This window comes from Carcharodon carcharias, chromosome 17 (genome assembly GCF_017639515.1).
Source record: "Carcharodon carcharias isolate sCarCar2 chromosome 17, sCarCar2.pri, whole genome shotgun sequence".
NCBI lineage: Eukaryota > Metazoa > Chordata > Chondrichthyes > Lamniformes > Lamnidae > Carcharodon > Carcharodon carcharias.
Window position 1 is genome coordinate 462,638 of NC_054483.1, and position 16,426 is coordinate 479,063.

At 47.1% G+C, this 16,426-nt stretch overlaps 1 protein-coding gene across 2 annotated transcripts in view; it reads right to left on the minus strand.

Annotated features, from left to right (window-relative positions):
• Positions 1-16,426, minus strand: part of LOC121289826 (hexokinase-2-like) — a 70,048-nt gene that overhangs the window by 32,313 nt on the left and 21,309 nt on the right. Inside the window, exons 3-6 of one of the 2 annotated variants that reach the window (XM_041209707.1) lie at positions 8,775-8,923; positions 3,109-3,228; positions 1,378-1,473; positions 1,134-1,233 (exon numbers count right to left, since the gene is read on the minus strand). In XM_041209707.1, coding sequence (XP_041065641.1) covers positions 1,134-1,233; positions 1,378-1,473; positions 3,109-3,228; positions 8,775-8,923 — 465 coding nt within the window. The remainder of the gene's footprint in view (positions 1-1,133; positions 1,234-1,377; positions 1,474-3,108; positions 3,229-8,774; positions 8,924-16,426) is intronic. The other variant, XM_041209708.1, reaches the window with a different exon arrangement.

A 16,426-nucleotide genomic window follows, 5' to 3' on the forward strand; every position in this document is an offset into this window, starting at 1 on the left:
AACGTGCCTCACTACCACTCTGTCCCTCATCCGATTGCGGGCACAGGACTATCCCTTATCCGAGCTATCAGGACACAGAAAACAATCAAGCTGAGGAGAAGGTTAATAAGGACACTTTGTCCAGCAGCAACTCAGGTAAGCGTCCAGACAAACAAGGAAGAGAAATGAGAGAGGAATAAAAGAGAGAACCAGAGGAGATAAGGAGAAGTTTTTTTTTAAATATCTGGGCGGCAAGTTGTTAGGCACTAAAAAGCTTAACCTGAAAAGGTGGTGGAAGCAGATTATCTTTCTAAAGTGGAAAAACATGAAGAGAAGTTGTTTGCAGGGCTACAAGCAGAGCCCAGGGGAGGGGGGAGCTAATTGGATAGCTCTTTCACCGAGCTAGTACAGGCACACTGAGCCGAATGGCCTCCTTCAGTGTGGGATCATTCCAGGCAGGGCAGCAAGATGGTCAAACTGTCTCAACAGCTCAGACAGATTTGCGTTGGAAGCAGTTCAGGGAAGGTTTACCTGACTAATACCAGGAATGGGCGGGTTGTCTTATGAGGAATGGTTGGACAGGTTAGACTCGTATCCGCTGGAGTTTAGAAAAGTAAGAGGTGACTTAATTGAAACCTTTAAGATCCTGAGGGGTCTTGACAGGGTGGAAGTGCAGAGGATATTTCCTCTTGTGGGAGAGTCTAGAACAAGGGCTCACTGTTTAAAAATAAGAGGTCACCCATTTAAGACAGAGAGGGTGGTGAATCTTTGGACCTCTCTTCCTGAAAAGGCAGTGGAAGCAGAGTCTTTGAATATTTTTAAGGCAGAGCTGGATGGATTCTTGATAAGCAAGGGGATGAAAGGGGTGGGCAGGAATGTGGGGCTGAGGTTACAATCAGATCAGCCATGATCTTATTGAATGGGGGAGCAGCCTGGAGGGGCCGAGTAGCCTACTCCTGATCCCAATTCACATGTTTGATATGAACTGGTTTTGCTCTCAAACACCAACACAAGGACAGGAAATGAAGCTGGTCTTTCCCACGTGTTGCAGGGCAACCTCCTTCCAAACCCCTGGGATTGCAGAGATACAGCCTGTCACAGCCAAGCACTGATGCAACCAAGAAACAACAACAAAAAAACACAGGCCAACCTACCAACAATCAGCCCTATCTCGCAGTTGTGGTCATCATATCCACAAGACATCATGGTGCCTACAGTGTCGTTCACCACTGCAACAACGTCAATCTCAAAATCCTGCCCAAGGAACACAAAAAGATAATACAAACAGGTCAATACTTTCTCAAAAAAAGACAGACTCAATCTCAGGTATGTCCGGCTAACTACATTTCTGCACTGATCTCAAAAGCAATTGTTGCTTCGACAATGACTGGCACCTACCCCTCTCCTCTTTATGGCTTGCCGCAGAAGGTTAACCACGTCTCGTCCCTCCACACCACTTGCCTTGAATCCTTTCGTCCAATTAACTAATAGACTCTGTGGCACATAAACAGAAATTGAGTTAAACAAAACACCAAAACAATGGATTATGGAATTAGTAATAGGTTTGAATAGAAATCAAGGCACTTTTGTTCTATTAATTTACAGGATGTGAGAGTCACTGGTTGGGCCAGCATTTACTACCCATCCCTAACTGCCCTTGAGAAAGTGGTGATGAGCCATTTTCTTGAACAGCTGCAGTCCATGTGGTGTAGGTACACCCACAGTGCTGTTAGGGAGGGAGTTCCAGGATTTTGTCCATGTGGTATGGGTACACCCACAGTGCTGTTAGGGAGGGAGTTCCAGGATTTTGTCCCTGTGGTGTAGGTACACCCACAGTGCTGTTAGGGAGGGAGTTCCAGGATTTTGTCCCTGTGGTGTAGGTACACCCACAGTGCTGTTAGGGAGAGAGTTCCAGGATTTTGTCCCTGTGGTGTAGGTACACCCACAGTGCTGTTAGGGAGGGAGTTCCAGGATTTTGTCCCTGTGGTGTAGGTACACCCACAGTGCTGTTAGGGAGGGAGTTCCAGGATTTTGTCCCTGTGGTGTAGGTACACCCACAGTGCTGTTGGGGAGGGAGTTCCAGGATTTGGACCCAGCGACAGCGAAGGAATGGTGATATATTCCCAAGTCAGGAGAGTTCATCAAAAAGGATTTGTCCGCGAGCTGCGCATTAGGGATAGGTAACCAAACTGCTCAGCTGGGAATTCAATGGGACAGGAATTGTTGCGTGCAAACGGGATTCCTGACCCACAGTGGGTTGTGTGCATAAGGCCAAGAATGAATCCTTCTTGCACATTTCCATCTGTCATGAAGCTATTAATGTATATAATATTATTGGAAAATATTTTTCTTTTAAAACTTTCATGGGATTTGGGCGTCACTGGCAAGGCCAGCATTTGGTGCCCATCCCTGACTGTCCATGAACTGAGTGGCTTGCTCAGCCATTTAAGAGGCAACCACATTGCTGTGGATCTGGAGTAGGCCAGACCAGGTAAGGTTGGCAGATTTCCTCCCCGAAAGGACATTAGTGAACCAGATGGGTTTTTACAACAATGAATAGTTTCCTGGTCACCAATACTGAGAATGGTTTCCAATTCCAGATTTTTTTTTTAAATTAATGAGTTGAATTTATTAATTAATAGAACTTAAAATCCACCAGCTGCCCTGATGGGATTTGAACACTTGCCCCAGGGTTTGGGTCTCTACTTTACTCAGCCAGTGACATTACCACCCCGCCGCCATCTTGCCCTAAATGACGGAGCGGCTCCTCTCATATGGGCCTCCCTTTTCCACATGGCAACCAGGCTGAGATAGGGAAATCACAGAGAATGTACAAATAATCTGCAAAGCCTCCCCCCATCTCCCCACTCCACCCCCACAAATCTTTTAGGATTTATTAGTCCCATTGCCACCCTAAATTTTTGGATCACTGGAAACAAAAAGCAGCTAAGATTTGTCACGACCATCGAGTTAAAACAATCACTCACACATCCATTTAGCCCCAGAATTATTCATGGAAACTCAGGAGGGCCCAGAATGTGAAGAGCACAGAATGACATTCGCCGCTGCTCCATCTATATTCACTGTTCAACTGCTACTTATTCGCAGCAGCTGAGAGTGCTTGCTCACCTCATCAAGCTTCGTTTGCTGACAGGGAAAGGAAAACGTGAAACCAAGGGGAAGCTTCTTATCCTTGATGTCCAATTCCTCCATGACGTTGCCCAAACAGTCTGCAATGTGATCAAACAGCTGAAGGGAAAAAAATAACAGGTTCAATGTGCATTGCCACCTGGGGAACAGTAGAGGGCGGTGGGAAGCTACCTAATGTGCACCTGTCTGAGTGAGATGAGGGGGAAAAGGAAGGAGGCAGGGATGGTATGGAGAGAAAGGGAGGGAAGGGGGATAGGAGGGAGGATGGGGAGAGAGAGGCAGCAGGAGGGGCATGGGGAGGGAGGGAGGGAAGGATGGGGGATAGAGAGAGAGGGAGGGATGGGGAGAAAGGGAGGGAGGATTGTTGATGGGACGAAAAATGGGGAGGGAGGGGAATGGGGAGAAAAGGAGAGAGGGAGGGGAGAATGGGGAGAAAGGGATGGGAGGGGAGAGGGATGGAGAGAGAGGGAGGGAGGGGGATGCAGAGAAATGGATTGGGGAAGGATGCAATGGGGAGGAAGGGAGGGAGATGGGAAGAGGGGATGAGGGAGGGAGGGGCAATGGGGAGTAAGGAACTGGGAGAAGACTGGGATGGAGAGAGAGGGAGGGAGGGATGGGGGATAGAAGGAGGGAGGGATGGGGAGAAAGGGAGGGTGAGGTGTAGGATGGAGAGAAAGGGAGGGTGAGGGGTGGGATGAGGAGAGAGGGAGGGATGGGGATAGAGGGGTGGGATGGGGAGAGGGAGGGAGGAGGGAATGGGGTGGGAGCAAGGAGTGGTGGGGAGAAAGGGAGGGGAGCTGCACCTTAATGAACTAATGGGTCACTAATTTTTGTCTTGCATTTCCCTTGCCACAACCACTCCCCCCACACCCCCCCACCCCCAACCACCACCCCAGAAGCCTTTGATTCCATGAGAATTGCTCACTTTCGGGTACCTGACCCAACAATTATTCCAGCACAAACTGATCCAGGGAACAAAATAGGTCAACGGGTCAAACGAGAGAGGTTCAAAAAGGAACTGGACGTGATAGAGATCCAGTCAGGGCCAAGAGCTCCACTTACTGGAAACAAGAGCCAAAAAGGTGAGAGAAAACAGCAAAAAGAGAAAAAAGGCAGAAATAAAAATATATCCTGGCAACTGGCAAAGAGTAGCAATGGGTGACCAAACAGATGGTGGGAGCTGCAAATGGGGGTGTGAAAGGGGTTTCTAAACTGATGCATACATTTTTACAATTATATCAGGAAGAAACAAATGGTGGTTAACAGCAATGTGGGCCCCTTAAAAACTGATAACAGTGATATTGTTTGGGGAAATGAAGAAATGGTGGACATGTAGGGGAAGAGGTCAGCGAGGAAACTAAATATTAAATCAGAGCCGGGACACACCAGAGTCAACAGTAATGAAGAAAATAATTTTTAAAAAATTCCTTCTTGGGATGTGAGCTTCGCTGGCTGGGTCAGCATTTATTGCCCATCCCTAGTTACCCTTGAAAGGTGGGGGTGCCTTCTTGAACCGCTGCAGTCCATGTGGTGTAGGTACACCCACAGTGCTGTTAGGGAGGGAGTTCCAGGATTTTGACCCTAAAGACTAGGCACTGTTTTATCTCAGGGTTTTCGAGGAGTCAGAATATTTCACATACCCTAAGCCATAACCTTCCAAAGTCCCCTCAATCCAGGAAGATTGCAAAATGGCTCATGTCACTCAGCTGTTTAAATAAAAGGTGACAGATGGAAACTAGGGAATTGTCGAGCGGTGAGCCTAGCATTGACTGTCGGGAAATGACTCCAGTCTATGATTAGAGATAGGGTGACTGAACACCTTAGCTGTGATCAGAGAGATCCCAGAATGGATTTGTAAAGGGGAGATCATACCCGACCAAGCTGACTGAATCTTTTGAAGTGATGGCCGGAAGGTAGTTAACTATATTTATATGGCAGGAAGCAGTCCTAAGAGGAGCTCTGACAGTTGAAGGCAAATGATTGACTTGGTTCAGAGACGGTCTGAGCAGCTGGAGCCAATGGACAGGCGCTCTACTTCCAGCAAGAATCCATGATGGGCCTTCAACTCTTCATCATGTCTATTAATGGATTAGATCATGGGCGAGAAAGCCACGTTTTTTTTTCTTTATTCTTTCATGGGATGCAGGGCATGTGGTGTTGCCCATCCCTAATTGCCCTTTGAACTGAGTGGCCATTTCAGAGGGAAGTTAAGAGTTAAATTTGGAGTCACATGTAGGCCAGACCGGGTAAGAATGGCAGATTTCTTTCCCTAAAGGTAGATGGGGTTTTTACAACAATCAATGGTAGCTTCATGGTCACCATTACAGAGGCTAATTTTATAATCCAGATTTATTAATTGAATTAAGCTGCTATGGTGGGATTTGAACTCATGTCCCCACAGCATTAGCCTGGGCCTCTGGGTTAGTAATCCAGTCATAATACCACTAGGCCACCGTCGCTAATGACAGAAAAGTGGACAATATTGCAAACAGTGTAGATGGAAGCAGAAAATTACTAAAAGAGATGTTGATCAATGAACTGAATTGACAAAACTGTGGCAAATGGTTTTCAACGCAGGCAAATGTAAGGTCACCCATTTTGGACCCAGGAAGGAGAGAACAGGGTGCTTTCGAAATGTGGAGAAGCTGGAAACAATGGTTCAAAGGTGGCCCCAGCTACAAATCTCATTCAAGTGTCATGAACAGGAAAGTAATCAAAACAACTAATGGAATGTGACCCTTTATAGTGAGAGGGCGAGAATGGACCGGGGTGGGGTTGGAGTGCGGGTGTGGTGGGGGGTGTGGGGTGAAGTCATGCTTCAGCTATACAAAGCCCTGGTTAGACCACACTTTGAGTCACTGTGAGCAGTTCAGGACCTTCAGGGAGGGTACATTGTGCTTCAAGAGAGTGCAAATATAGGTTAACCAGAACCATACCATGGAGACCAAAGGCTAAACTATGAAGGGTGACAACACAATCTAGGGGTGTATTTTCTAGAATTTCAAAAATTCGGGGATGATTTGAACAAATTGTTCAAGATACAAAGGGAGTGGGCTGTCGAACAGGGTAGATAGAAAGAAACTCTTCCTGCTGACTGGGGCTAGAAGGCATGGACTGAAAATTAGGGCCAGGCCTTTGAAGAGCAGAAAGAGGAAACACTTCTACACGCACACACAAATGGAGGGGGAAGTTCGGAGCTCTCTTCTGCAAATGAAAATTAATGCTAGGTCAAACGTTCATTTTAAAGCCAAAATTTGACTGATTTTTTTTTGTTAACCAAAGAATACTCAGGGAAAAGAGGTAAAGGTTCCTCTACATGGCCACCATTCAGTTGGAGGTCAGTCAAGATTTCATTGAGGAACTAAATGTCCTACCCCTGTTACTGTAGCCCTATGCTCCCAGTGGCCAAATCAAGCGGGAAGGGCACTATGGTCAGCAGAACGAGGTCCCGGACATTCACACATGCACATCTTTAGCAGGGATCCTTCTTTTTCTTTATTCATTCATGGGATGCAAGCCTCTTTGGTCACCATTTATTCACATGTCTCTAATCACCCTCGAGAAGCTGAGCTGCCTCCTTGACAGTTAGGAAGAAAGGAGATCAAAACAGGAAATGCTGGAAGAACTCAGCAGGTCTGACAGCATCTGTGGGGAGAGAAACACAGTTAGCATTTCACGTCCGTATGACTCTTCTTCAGAGCTCAAGAGAAGTAGAATTTCTACTTTAGATTTCAACTTCCGTTTAGCTCTCTGAAGACGTGTCATTCATATTCGAAACATCAACTGTTTCTCTCTCCACAGATGCTATCGCACCTGCTGAGTTTTTCCAGCATTCCCTGTTTTTATTTCAGACTTCCAGCATCCGCAATATTTTGCTTTTATCTTAGGAAGAAAGGAGGCCAATTCTCTCAACTGAGTTCCCTTCAATGCCACGTCCTACAACCTTGGTTCAGGCCCATTGGCACCAGCAGTAATTTCCATTCACACATCATCTACTCTGCATTCACAATCCCCTCTATTTAACTGGAGGGCCTGATGATTCTCCTCAAAAACTCAGCTTCCTGCAACAATATAGTACCAAGTTAGGATGGTGAGGGGTTATGAGGGGAACTTCCAGATGGTGGGTGTTCCCATGTATCATGTATCTTGACCCGAAGGTATGTTGACCTTCATAGCAAGGGGATTCGAGTACAGGAACAGGGATGTCTTGCTGCAATTGTACAGGGCCTTGGTGAGACCACACCTGGAATATATTGTGCAGTTTTGGTCTCCTTATCTGAGGAAGGATGTACTTGCTATAGCAGGAGTGAAGCGAAGGTTCACCAGACTGATTCCTGGGATGGTGGGACTGACAAATGAGGAGAGATTGAGTCTGTTAGGATTATATTCACTGGATTCAGAAGAATGAGGGGGGACCTCATAGAAACCTATAAAATTCTAACAGGACTAGAAAGGGTAGATGCAGGAAAGATGTTCCTGATGGTGGGGGAGTCCAGAACCAGGGGTCACAGTCTGAGGATATGGGGTAGACCATTTAGGACTGAGATGAGGAGAAATTTCTTCACCCAGAAAGTGGTGAGTCTGTGGAATTCACTATCACAGAAAGTAGTTGAGGCCAAAACATTGTATGTTTTCAAGAAGAAGGAGTTGGATATAGCTCTTGGGGCGGAAGGAATTGAAGGATATGGAGGGAAAGCAGGAGCAGGCTATTGAGTTGGATGATCAGCCATGATCATAATGAGTGGTGGAGCAGGCTCGAAGGGCCGAATGGCCTACTCCTGCTCCTAGTTTCTATGTTTCTATCTTCTAACTTTGAAACCTCATGAGAAAGAGCTAAGAACTATAAATACCCTAAAAGCACATGGCGAGATAGGCTATGAACTTAAGGTACGGAATTATGAATATCATTGGAACAACATTACCATGTGGTGGTTTAACTAGGCTTTTGTCTTGTAGTTTGTGGTACCAACAGGCTGAATACTTTGAGTGTAACATACGTGAATTTGTCAAATAAGAACAACTTTGATTTAGATAGTACCTTGAGCATAGAAAAACCATCCCAAGGCACTCCATGAGTGTACGACCATACAATGGCTGTTAAAACGGAGGCAATGGTCAGGGAGGTGATCAGGAGTGTGGTCAAATGAGGTGGGTTTTGAGGAGGGTCTTAAAGCGGAGGAGTTGAGGAAGTTTATTCAAGAGCTTTGGTTCCAGAAGGCTGAAAGAATGACCACCAATGGTGGGACAAAGGCAATGGTGGGGGTTGGCAGGGAAGCCTCTGGAGTGAAGGGAAGCGGGATTGCAATAAAGGTCAGAGGAACAAAGTTGAGGGGACAGTGAAGATAGAGGGATGCAGGGACAGTTTAGCCCTCAGAAGTATTTAAATATAAATGTGAGAAGTTTAAATTAAAGATGTTTGGAGACCAGCCACCAGCACAGTTCAGAAAAGACACTGGTGATGATCAAGTGGGAGCTGGTACAAGGGCAGCAGAGATTTCGGTGAGGCTGATGTTGCTACAGAGTGAAAGATGTTGGGTGGGGAGGTAGTCAGTCAGGGGGGAGCAGCGAAGTAGTCGAGTCTGCACAGCTGCCAAAGACTGGGGGTAGGGTGGTGCGGGGGAGAGAAGGGTATCAGGGGCTCCCACCTGAGCGCCAGTGCCAAGCATGATATCCTGAGGAATGGCACAGATCCGATTCTCAATCTCCACCTTCTGCTTGCCGTTGTCTGAAACTTTGACTCGCAAAACACGGAAGTTGGTTCCTCCCAAGTCAAGGGCCAGAAAATCCCCGCTCTCTGCCAGGACAATAAAGCTGGAGTCAATTTTCTAGGCACTTGCCGATCGCCACCACAGACAGTTTAGACCCTGTTTTGTATGCTCACATGGAAGCCACCTTACATTGGAGATTTTCCGCACTGAAGGTGCAGCCATCAGTGCTGAGGAGGTCAAGCATTTGGTTTTAACTCTGGCAGTCAAAGATTACCAGGATGAGCCTCATGTAGCTCGTTGAATTCCTGTGCCCGAACCAACTAAAAAAAAATACACTCATGACCTCAGCATTTCAATTTCCAATAACCACAAAGTCTTGGTTTTGAGGTTGGCCATTTTGTACAGGTTCAGTGCGGAATTGTAGGCCCCTCAGTGCAGCTAGAGCTCTTCGCATTGGGAAGATGGACTGATGGCAGACCAGAAAATTCCGGGCATGGTCGAGAATGGGAGCCGAGGGCGACAACATTCCACTATCTGGAAGAAGGCCCCAAGTCACTGGCTAGCGTTTTGTTCTAAAGGACCAAATCTACGTCATTCAGCAGCCTAAGCCTGGCCCACCATTCATTCTGTTAGGTCGTGGCCGATATTTTTTATATATCTTAACTCCATCCACCCAACTTGCCCCACGATACACCGTCACCTAACAAAAACCTAGCAACCTCAGCACTTATTTTCAATCGACCCTCCGTCTCAGCGCCCTCTTTGGGGAGGAAGAGAGTTCCAGATTTGCGCTCCCCTTTGTGTGAAGTGGTGCTTCCCGGCATCATCCCTGAACAGCCTGGCTCTCCTTTTAAAGTAAGGCCTTTTGGATCTAGGCTTCCCCCACTCAAACCGCCAGGAGATTGCTTCTCTCCATCTGCCTTTATCAAACCCTTTCAACACTTTGAAGGCTTCAATTAGAGCAGCCTGTTCATTTGCACGTGTCCCCCGCCAAATCTTTTGGCCTTTCAAGTATTCCCAAAGGCGCATCGCTCAAATCTGAGCAACTCGGCATGGAGAGTTACCGAAATTTCCAGCTTGGTGACTCGTTGGCACGTAACGGCCGAGCTCTGGCGCAGTGTGCTCTGGAGGCTGGCCCAAAGATGCAGGCTGGAACCACGCCTCCCTCCCTCCACACCACAGCCTGGACATTCCCGGGGAAGGATTGCACAGCCACTGCCCAGGAAGCTCAAACTTCCGACGGGCACTGGGAACCATCCAAAAACGCAATTTTAAATCGCAGACTTCGGTCGGTTCTGACTACCTTACAGCAAGAGTCACCCAGAAAAATTTAGAAGAATTAAAACCATTTCTGGCTTCTGGGCAACTATAGTGCTGACCCACCCTCACTGCCCCACCACACCCCCGACCCTCCCCAGCCCATGGGTCTCCCCCATTCCCCACTAGTCCCCCCCATCCCAAACAGGCCACAGAACACCCCTCCCCACCACACATCCAGGGAATCTGCCCACTACCCCGCACCCCCGACACCCCCCCACAGGCCATGGGACACCCCCCCAACACCCCGAGAGAACACCAGACTCCCCCCACTCCCCCAAGACTCGCCGCCCTGCCCCTTGCACCCCCAACCACCCCAACTTGATGACCTTTCATCAAAGCAGGAAAACGTTGGAGAGTGACAGCTTTCAAGGAGAAAGCCTTGCCTTTATCTAGCGCCTTTCACCGCCAGCAGACGTCCTAATTTACAGCCAACCGTGTGCTTTTTAAGAGCAGTCACTGTTGCAACATGGGAAGTGCAGCAGCCCAATTTGCGTGCAGCAAGCTCCCACAAACAGCAGTGCAATCATGACCAGTTAACTTGTTTAAGCTATGTTGATTGAGGGATAAACACTGGCCAGGACACCAGGGAGAACTCACCAGCTCTTCCAGATAGGATCAGGGGATCTTTGACATCCACCTGATGCTGCTGAAGTGAAGGGGCAGCCTAGATTATTTTCAATTCTACTTTATTATCTATACGTTCAGATGGAAATTCATTTTGGGGACTTTGCACATTCATTAAAAATATATATAAATGAATAATAACAATAAAAGATAAAATCTCACAGAGATCTCACTTTTAATTGTGTATTAAAAACTATTCCAATGTGTTAAAATAACCAGTCAGCGAGTCCCACCCTGTGTATATCCTTGTCCATCTATCAGACTCCTGTTAAAGTTCTAGCACAAACACATTGGAGAACCGATTTTTCTTGCATGTGAGGGATTATAACCTTTTCCCCGAATGCATCCAAGAGTAAATGCTGGGACAAGGGGTGATTTCTTATTGTTCATGAGGCTGTGTGTTTATTAGGTGGATATCCATTGACCAAATCAGGCAGCCAGAGACGTTCTGTGAATCACAACCGTTTTATTGATGAACGATAGTTCTGTACCAAATACCAGTTCACACTCAACCCTTCTGCATTCTCTCCGTGTCCAGAAGCAAACTCCCCGACTGGGGGGAGAAACTCAGCTCTCAAGCTTCAATGAGCATCACTTGCCCTCAACTCACTCCGAAGATTGTCATGGTTCACTCTTAAAGGGACCTGCATTTCTCACGTCGCCACTCTTCCCCTTTGTAAAAATTCTTCGAGAGCAGATTCGGTTGCAGGAGGATCTGCTCATCAAATACCCTTCCTGCCCAGTTCAATAATCGCTGTGCCCTTAAAGACTCTGCGTTCCTAAGGCAACAGGCAAGACAGCCCACTCTCATCCACAGCCGTATAGGAGAGTTTCATGACTGTGGGGCCTACACGAAAAGATTTTAATTTTTTGGGCATAATTGGATGTATCCCTTGGCCACACATCTGCACACTGTTCCCTCCAATTCAACTCCTAATCTACTTTCATTGGGGTTTAGGAGAGTGAGGGGTGACTTGATTGAAGTGTACGTCAAATTTGCAATGGGCCTTCAGGTTGTAGTTTTGCGATGGGCTATACTGTTTTGATGGAGAGACACAAGTCCTCAATTCCTAGCCTTTTGTGAAAAGTGCCTCAATTTCAGCCTCAGAAAAACACCCATTTCAGCCTGTCAATCTTCGATTAAACTCCAATATGGCATTGAATTTCATCCACCAGAGACTTGCTTGGCCTGCCTATGCCCCTTTGTGACTCTCTGTTCCTGCCAAGCTCACTGTGCCTCCCAGCTCAGCCACTGAGAAGGGAGCCTGGCCTAGTTTCCAGGCAGGCAGCCAGCTCGGCAGAGGCTATCAACTCCTGTGGCTGCTCTCGAGCAAAGCTTCTATCGACTGCCTGTCACCACAATACCTAATTAAGTCGCAGCAAACTGTCAAAAGTCAACACAGAGCTCAAATAGTGGGCATGACTGCGTCTGGGTTTTCTTGGTCCATGTTCAGCACCATCTACCGTGAACAATGCCTCAACAAAATACACCAAATAACAGGCCCATAAAATGGAGGATGGCTCAATCGCAGTCTTTAGCGAGTCAGCCAATCACACTTAGACAGGAACTGGAGGTGGCTTGGATTGACTTCAATGCCCCACAGCTGGGGTAGAGGAAGGTCAGAGAGCTAGCCTTCCTTTCCCAATGCTTTGCAATGATTCCTGCCAGGGATTGCACTTGTGTGTGACACTCAGCTCAGCTGTGACATGTTCGTAAGTCAGGCAGCTGACCAACATTCAGCGACTGAGCTCACACACACTGGGGAGAGAGATGGGCAGGCAGATTGCCTGCTTCGAATAGTACCTCCAAATGAGTCCATGCCCACAAGTGAAGGGGTGAACTGATGGAACACAACACCGGATTCACGCAAACTAAATTCAATCAACCACCAATGGCACAGGTTGACGAGCTGTGTAACCCAGACATTTGCACTCTCGTTGACCAGAGTCCGACTGGATGTAACATTTTTTTGTGAACATACTAATGGTTCATGTCTGCAAACACAATAGTAATCCCTGGCACTAATCTGCTTAAATAATATCATAAAAGGGCAGAGATAGGGAGCTACTGGTACTAGAAGTTAACAAACAAAAAGCCAACGAGCAAACCCACGACCACTACCATCTAAAAGGACGAGGAGAGCAGACGCATGGGAACACCACCACCTGGAAGTTCCCCTCCAAGCCACTCACCATCCTGACTGGGAAATATATCGCCGTTCCTTCACTGTCACTGGGTCAAAATCCTGGAACTCCCTCCCTAACAGCACTGTGGGTGTACCTACACTACATGGGCTGCAACGGTTCAAGAAGGCAGCTCACCACCACCTTCTCAAGGGGCAATTAGGGATGGGCAATAAATGCTGGCCCAGCCAGTGAAGCCCACGTCCCTTGAAGAATAACAAATTTTTTTAAAATCAAAACAGGCCATACTTCAGCACATTTGTTGCAATTGTTGTTATGGTCGAGCAATTACTCTCACTCGATGGTGGTGTATGGTCGCTCTGACTCCGTAAGGTTCTCTGGAGGAGTTACAGGCTGGAACTTTGTAACCAAGAGCACATGGAAAATGTACAGCTTTGATCCTTTAAGTGCTACTTTGTACAGACCATAAGATGTAGGAGCAGAAGTAGGCCATTCGGCCTATTGAATCTGCTCCCCCATTCAATGAGATCATGGCTAATCTGATAATCCTCAACTCCACTTTCCTGCCTTTTCCCCATAACCCTTGATTCCCTTACTTATTAAAAATCTGTCTATCTCAGCTTGAATATACTTAACATCCCAGCCTCTACAGCCCTCTGCGGTAAAGAATTCCAGATTCACTAACCTCTGAGAAGAAATTCCTCCTCATCTCTCTCTTAAATGAGCACCCGCTTAGTTTGAGATTAGGCCCTCTGGCCCTAGACTCTCCCACAAGAGGAAACAACCTCTCAGCATCTACCCTGTCAAGCCCCCTAAGAACCTTATATGTTTCAATAAGGTTGCCTCTCATTCTTCTAAACTCCAGAGAGTACAGGCCCAAGCTACTCAACCTCTCCTCATAAGAAAATCCTGCCACACCCGGGATCAACCTAGTGAACCTTCTCTGGACTGCCTCCAATGCCAGAATATCTTTCCTTAGATAAGGGGACCAAAACTATTCACAGTATTCTAGGTGTGGTCTAACTAATGCCTTGTATAGTTTTAGCAAGACTTCCCTATTTTTATACTCCATTCCCTTTGGAATAAAGGCCAACATTCCAGTTGCCTTCCCTATTACCAAAGGCAGGGCCTTTGTGACTTGCTAACACAGGTTTTTTTTTCGCATTCCCTGACAATCTTACTCAGGGAAATAATGAAGGATTGAAAGCTTAAAGGAAGACTTCAGGCATCATTCTACAGTTGATCCCAAGATCTGGATCAGACCTCTAATGGATCTTTGAAACATAGTTTGCATAGGGGGCACAGACTTAAAATGATTGGTCGAAAGACTAGAGGGGAGGTGAGCAAAAATGTTTTCACCCAGAGGCTTGTAGCGGTCTGGAGCTCACTGCCTGCAAGGGTGGGAGAGGCAGAAACCCTCAACTCATTTAAAAGCTGCCTGGATATGCACCTCAAGTACCACAACCTGCAGGGCTATGGGGGTAGGGGGCCTCGTTTCTCAGCCGGCACAGACACAATGGGCAAAGTGGCAGTTTTCTGTGCCATAAACATTCTATGATTCTACGAAAGTGTAGATTAAAGGGCAGGAAAAGAAACCAGCTTGGTTTCCTGTTCTCAATTATTTTCTCCTGAATATTGGTGGTATTTGGATGTGAATCGTTCTGACCTGCTTTGACCAAGCTCCCATCAACAAGTGCTCGCCAGCTCTGCTCACACATGAAAGATGGTCAGTCTGGTGGTGGTGGGGGGACAGACCTGAGCACCTTTAAGTGACAAGGAAAACTCAGCAGAGGGAGAGGCGGGGGTTTAAGATTTGCTGCTCTCCCTCTTTTCAGCAGTAACTTCGGAGGAGGATTTCCACATTGCACCCTGGGGGAACAAGCGGAAAACTAACTTCCTGTGCACACACGCATGAAAAGAGGGGTCACAAACTATTCTGCAGGGGGAGGCAGTGGCCTAGTGGCATTGTCACTGGGCTAGTATTCCAGAGGCCCAGGGTAATGCAGCTGGGTTCAAATCCCACCTGGGCAGATGGTGGAATTTAAATTCAATAAAAAATCTGGCATTGTCGATTGTAAAAACCTATCTGGTTCACTAATATCCTTTAGGGAAGGAAATATGCCGTCTGGCCTACATGTGACTCCAAACCCACAGCAATGTGGTTGCCTCTTCAATAGCCTAGGAAGCCACCCCAGTTTCTCAAGGGCAATTAGGGATGGGCAATAAATGCTGGCCTGACACCTACATCCTGTGAGGAATAAGAAAAAATATTCTTCCACAGCACAACCTTGGGAACCGGTTTCTCAGAAGCCACTGAAAGGAAAGTTGATAAATTTTGCAAACAAATGGTATCCTCATTATCAGCCTCTTATCTTTGAGTAAACAGAGGAAGCTTTCACAGCGATCAGGGAGCAAGTACCCGACAGCTGCATGACAGCAAGGGAAACGCAGCAACGCACAAGAGGTTCAGGAGAGTTTACAATGAGAACAAACACGGGGCAGATTAAAAACTGATGTTTCAATATCAAATCAACATCAGTTGGCAAAGTGAAGCCCTCAGTGTAGGACGTTCACCTGCTCACACTACGTATCATGCTGGCAATGGCGATGCGATCCTCTGCACTCTGCTCATCTGACATTCAGCTGATGGCCCTGCAAGTCCAACACCAGCAGAAAGGGCCTTTGGTGCCAGAGTGCAGAAATGCTCCTTCAGCAGTGCGGACACTGAATACAGTGGGGAAAAGTGCTGGGTCAGACGGAGCTGTGACAATTACTTTCCCAGTGACACTGATGGCCACACAAAGGGATTGCTGTTAAATCACATAATCAAAAAGCACATTCCATCAGCCTGAGGTATGACCAAACCCAATTAACATTTACACTGCTGGAATGTGTGCCAACACTGGGCAACAGGGGTTCAGGTTCAGACAACCTGTGCCAATGCCCAGCTTCTTATCGTAAGAATTCCTGCTTCATTCAGGCAGCATTGCCATCATGCAGCAGCGTCAAAGTGTCAATGGCTTCAGGAGTTGAGGATCAAGCAGAGGTAAAGCCACACTTTGACTAACTATCAGCGCAGTCTGCAGCTTCCGATTCCCTCCCGAAGCCCCTGATGGACAGCAGTTCTGTTTAGGTTAGATCAGGATGAGGCAAAGCTGTCAGATGCTTTTCATCTCTCACAATGTGCACTTACCAGGTCAGCGGGGTCGGTGCCCTGACATATTCAGACCCTCCCTTGTTAGAGATGGCCATTGTTGGCACTTGTGCAGTACAAATGTTACTTGCTACTTATCAGCCCAAGCCTGGATATTGATCAGGTCTTGCTGCATTTGGACATGGACTGCTTCAGTATCTGAGGAGTCGCGAATGGTGCTGAACATTTTGCAATTATCAGTGAACATCCCCATTTCTGACCTTATGATGGAAGGAAGGTCATTGATGAAGCAGCTGAAGATGGTTGGGCCGAGGACACTACCCTGAGGAACTCCTGCAGCGATGTC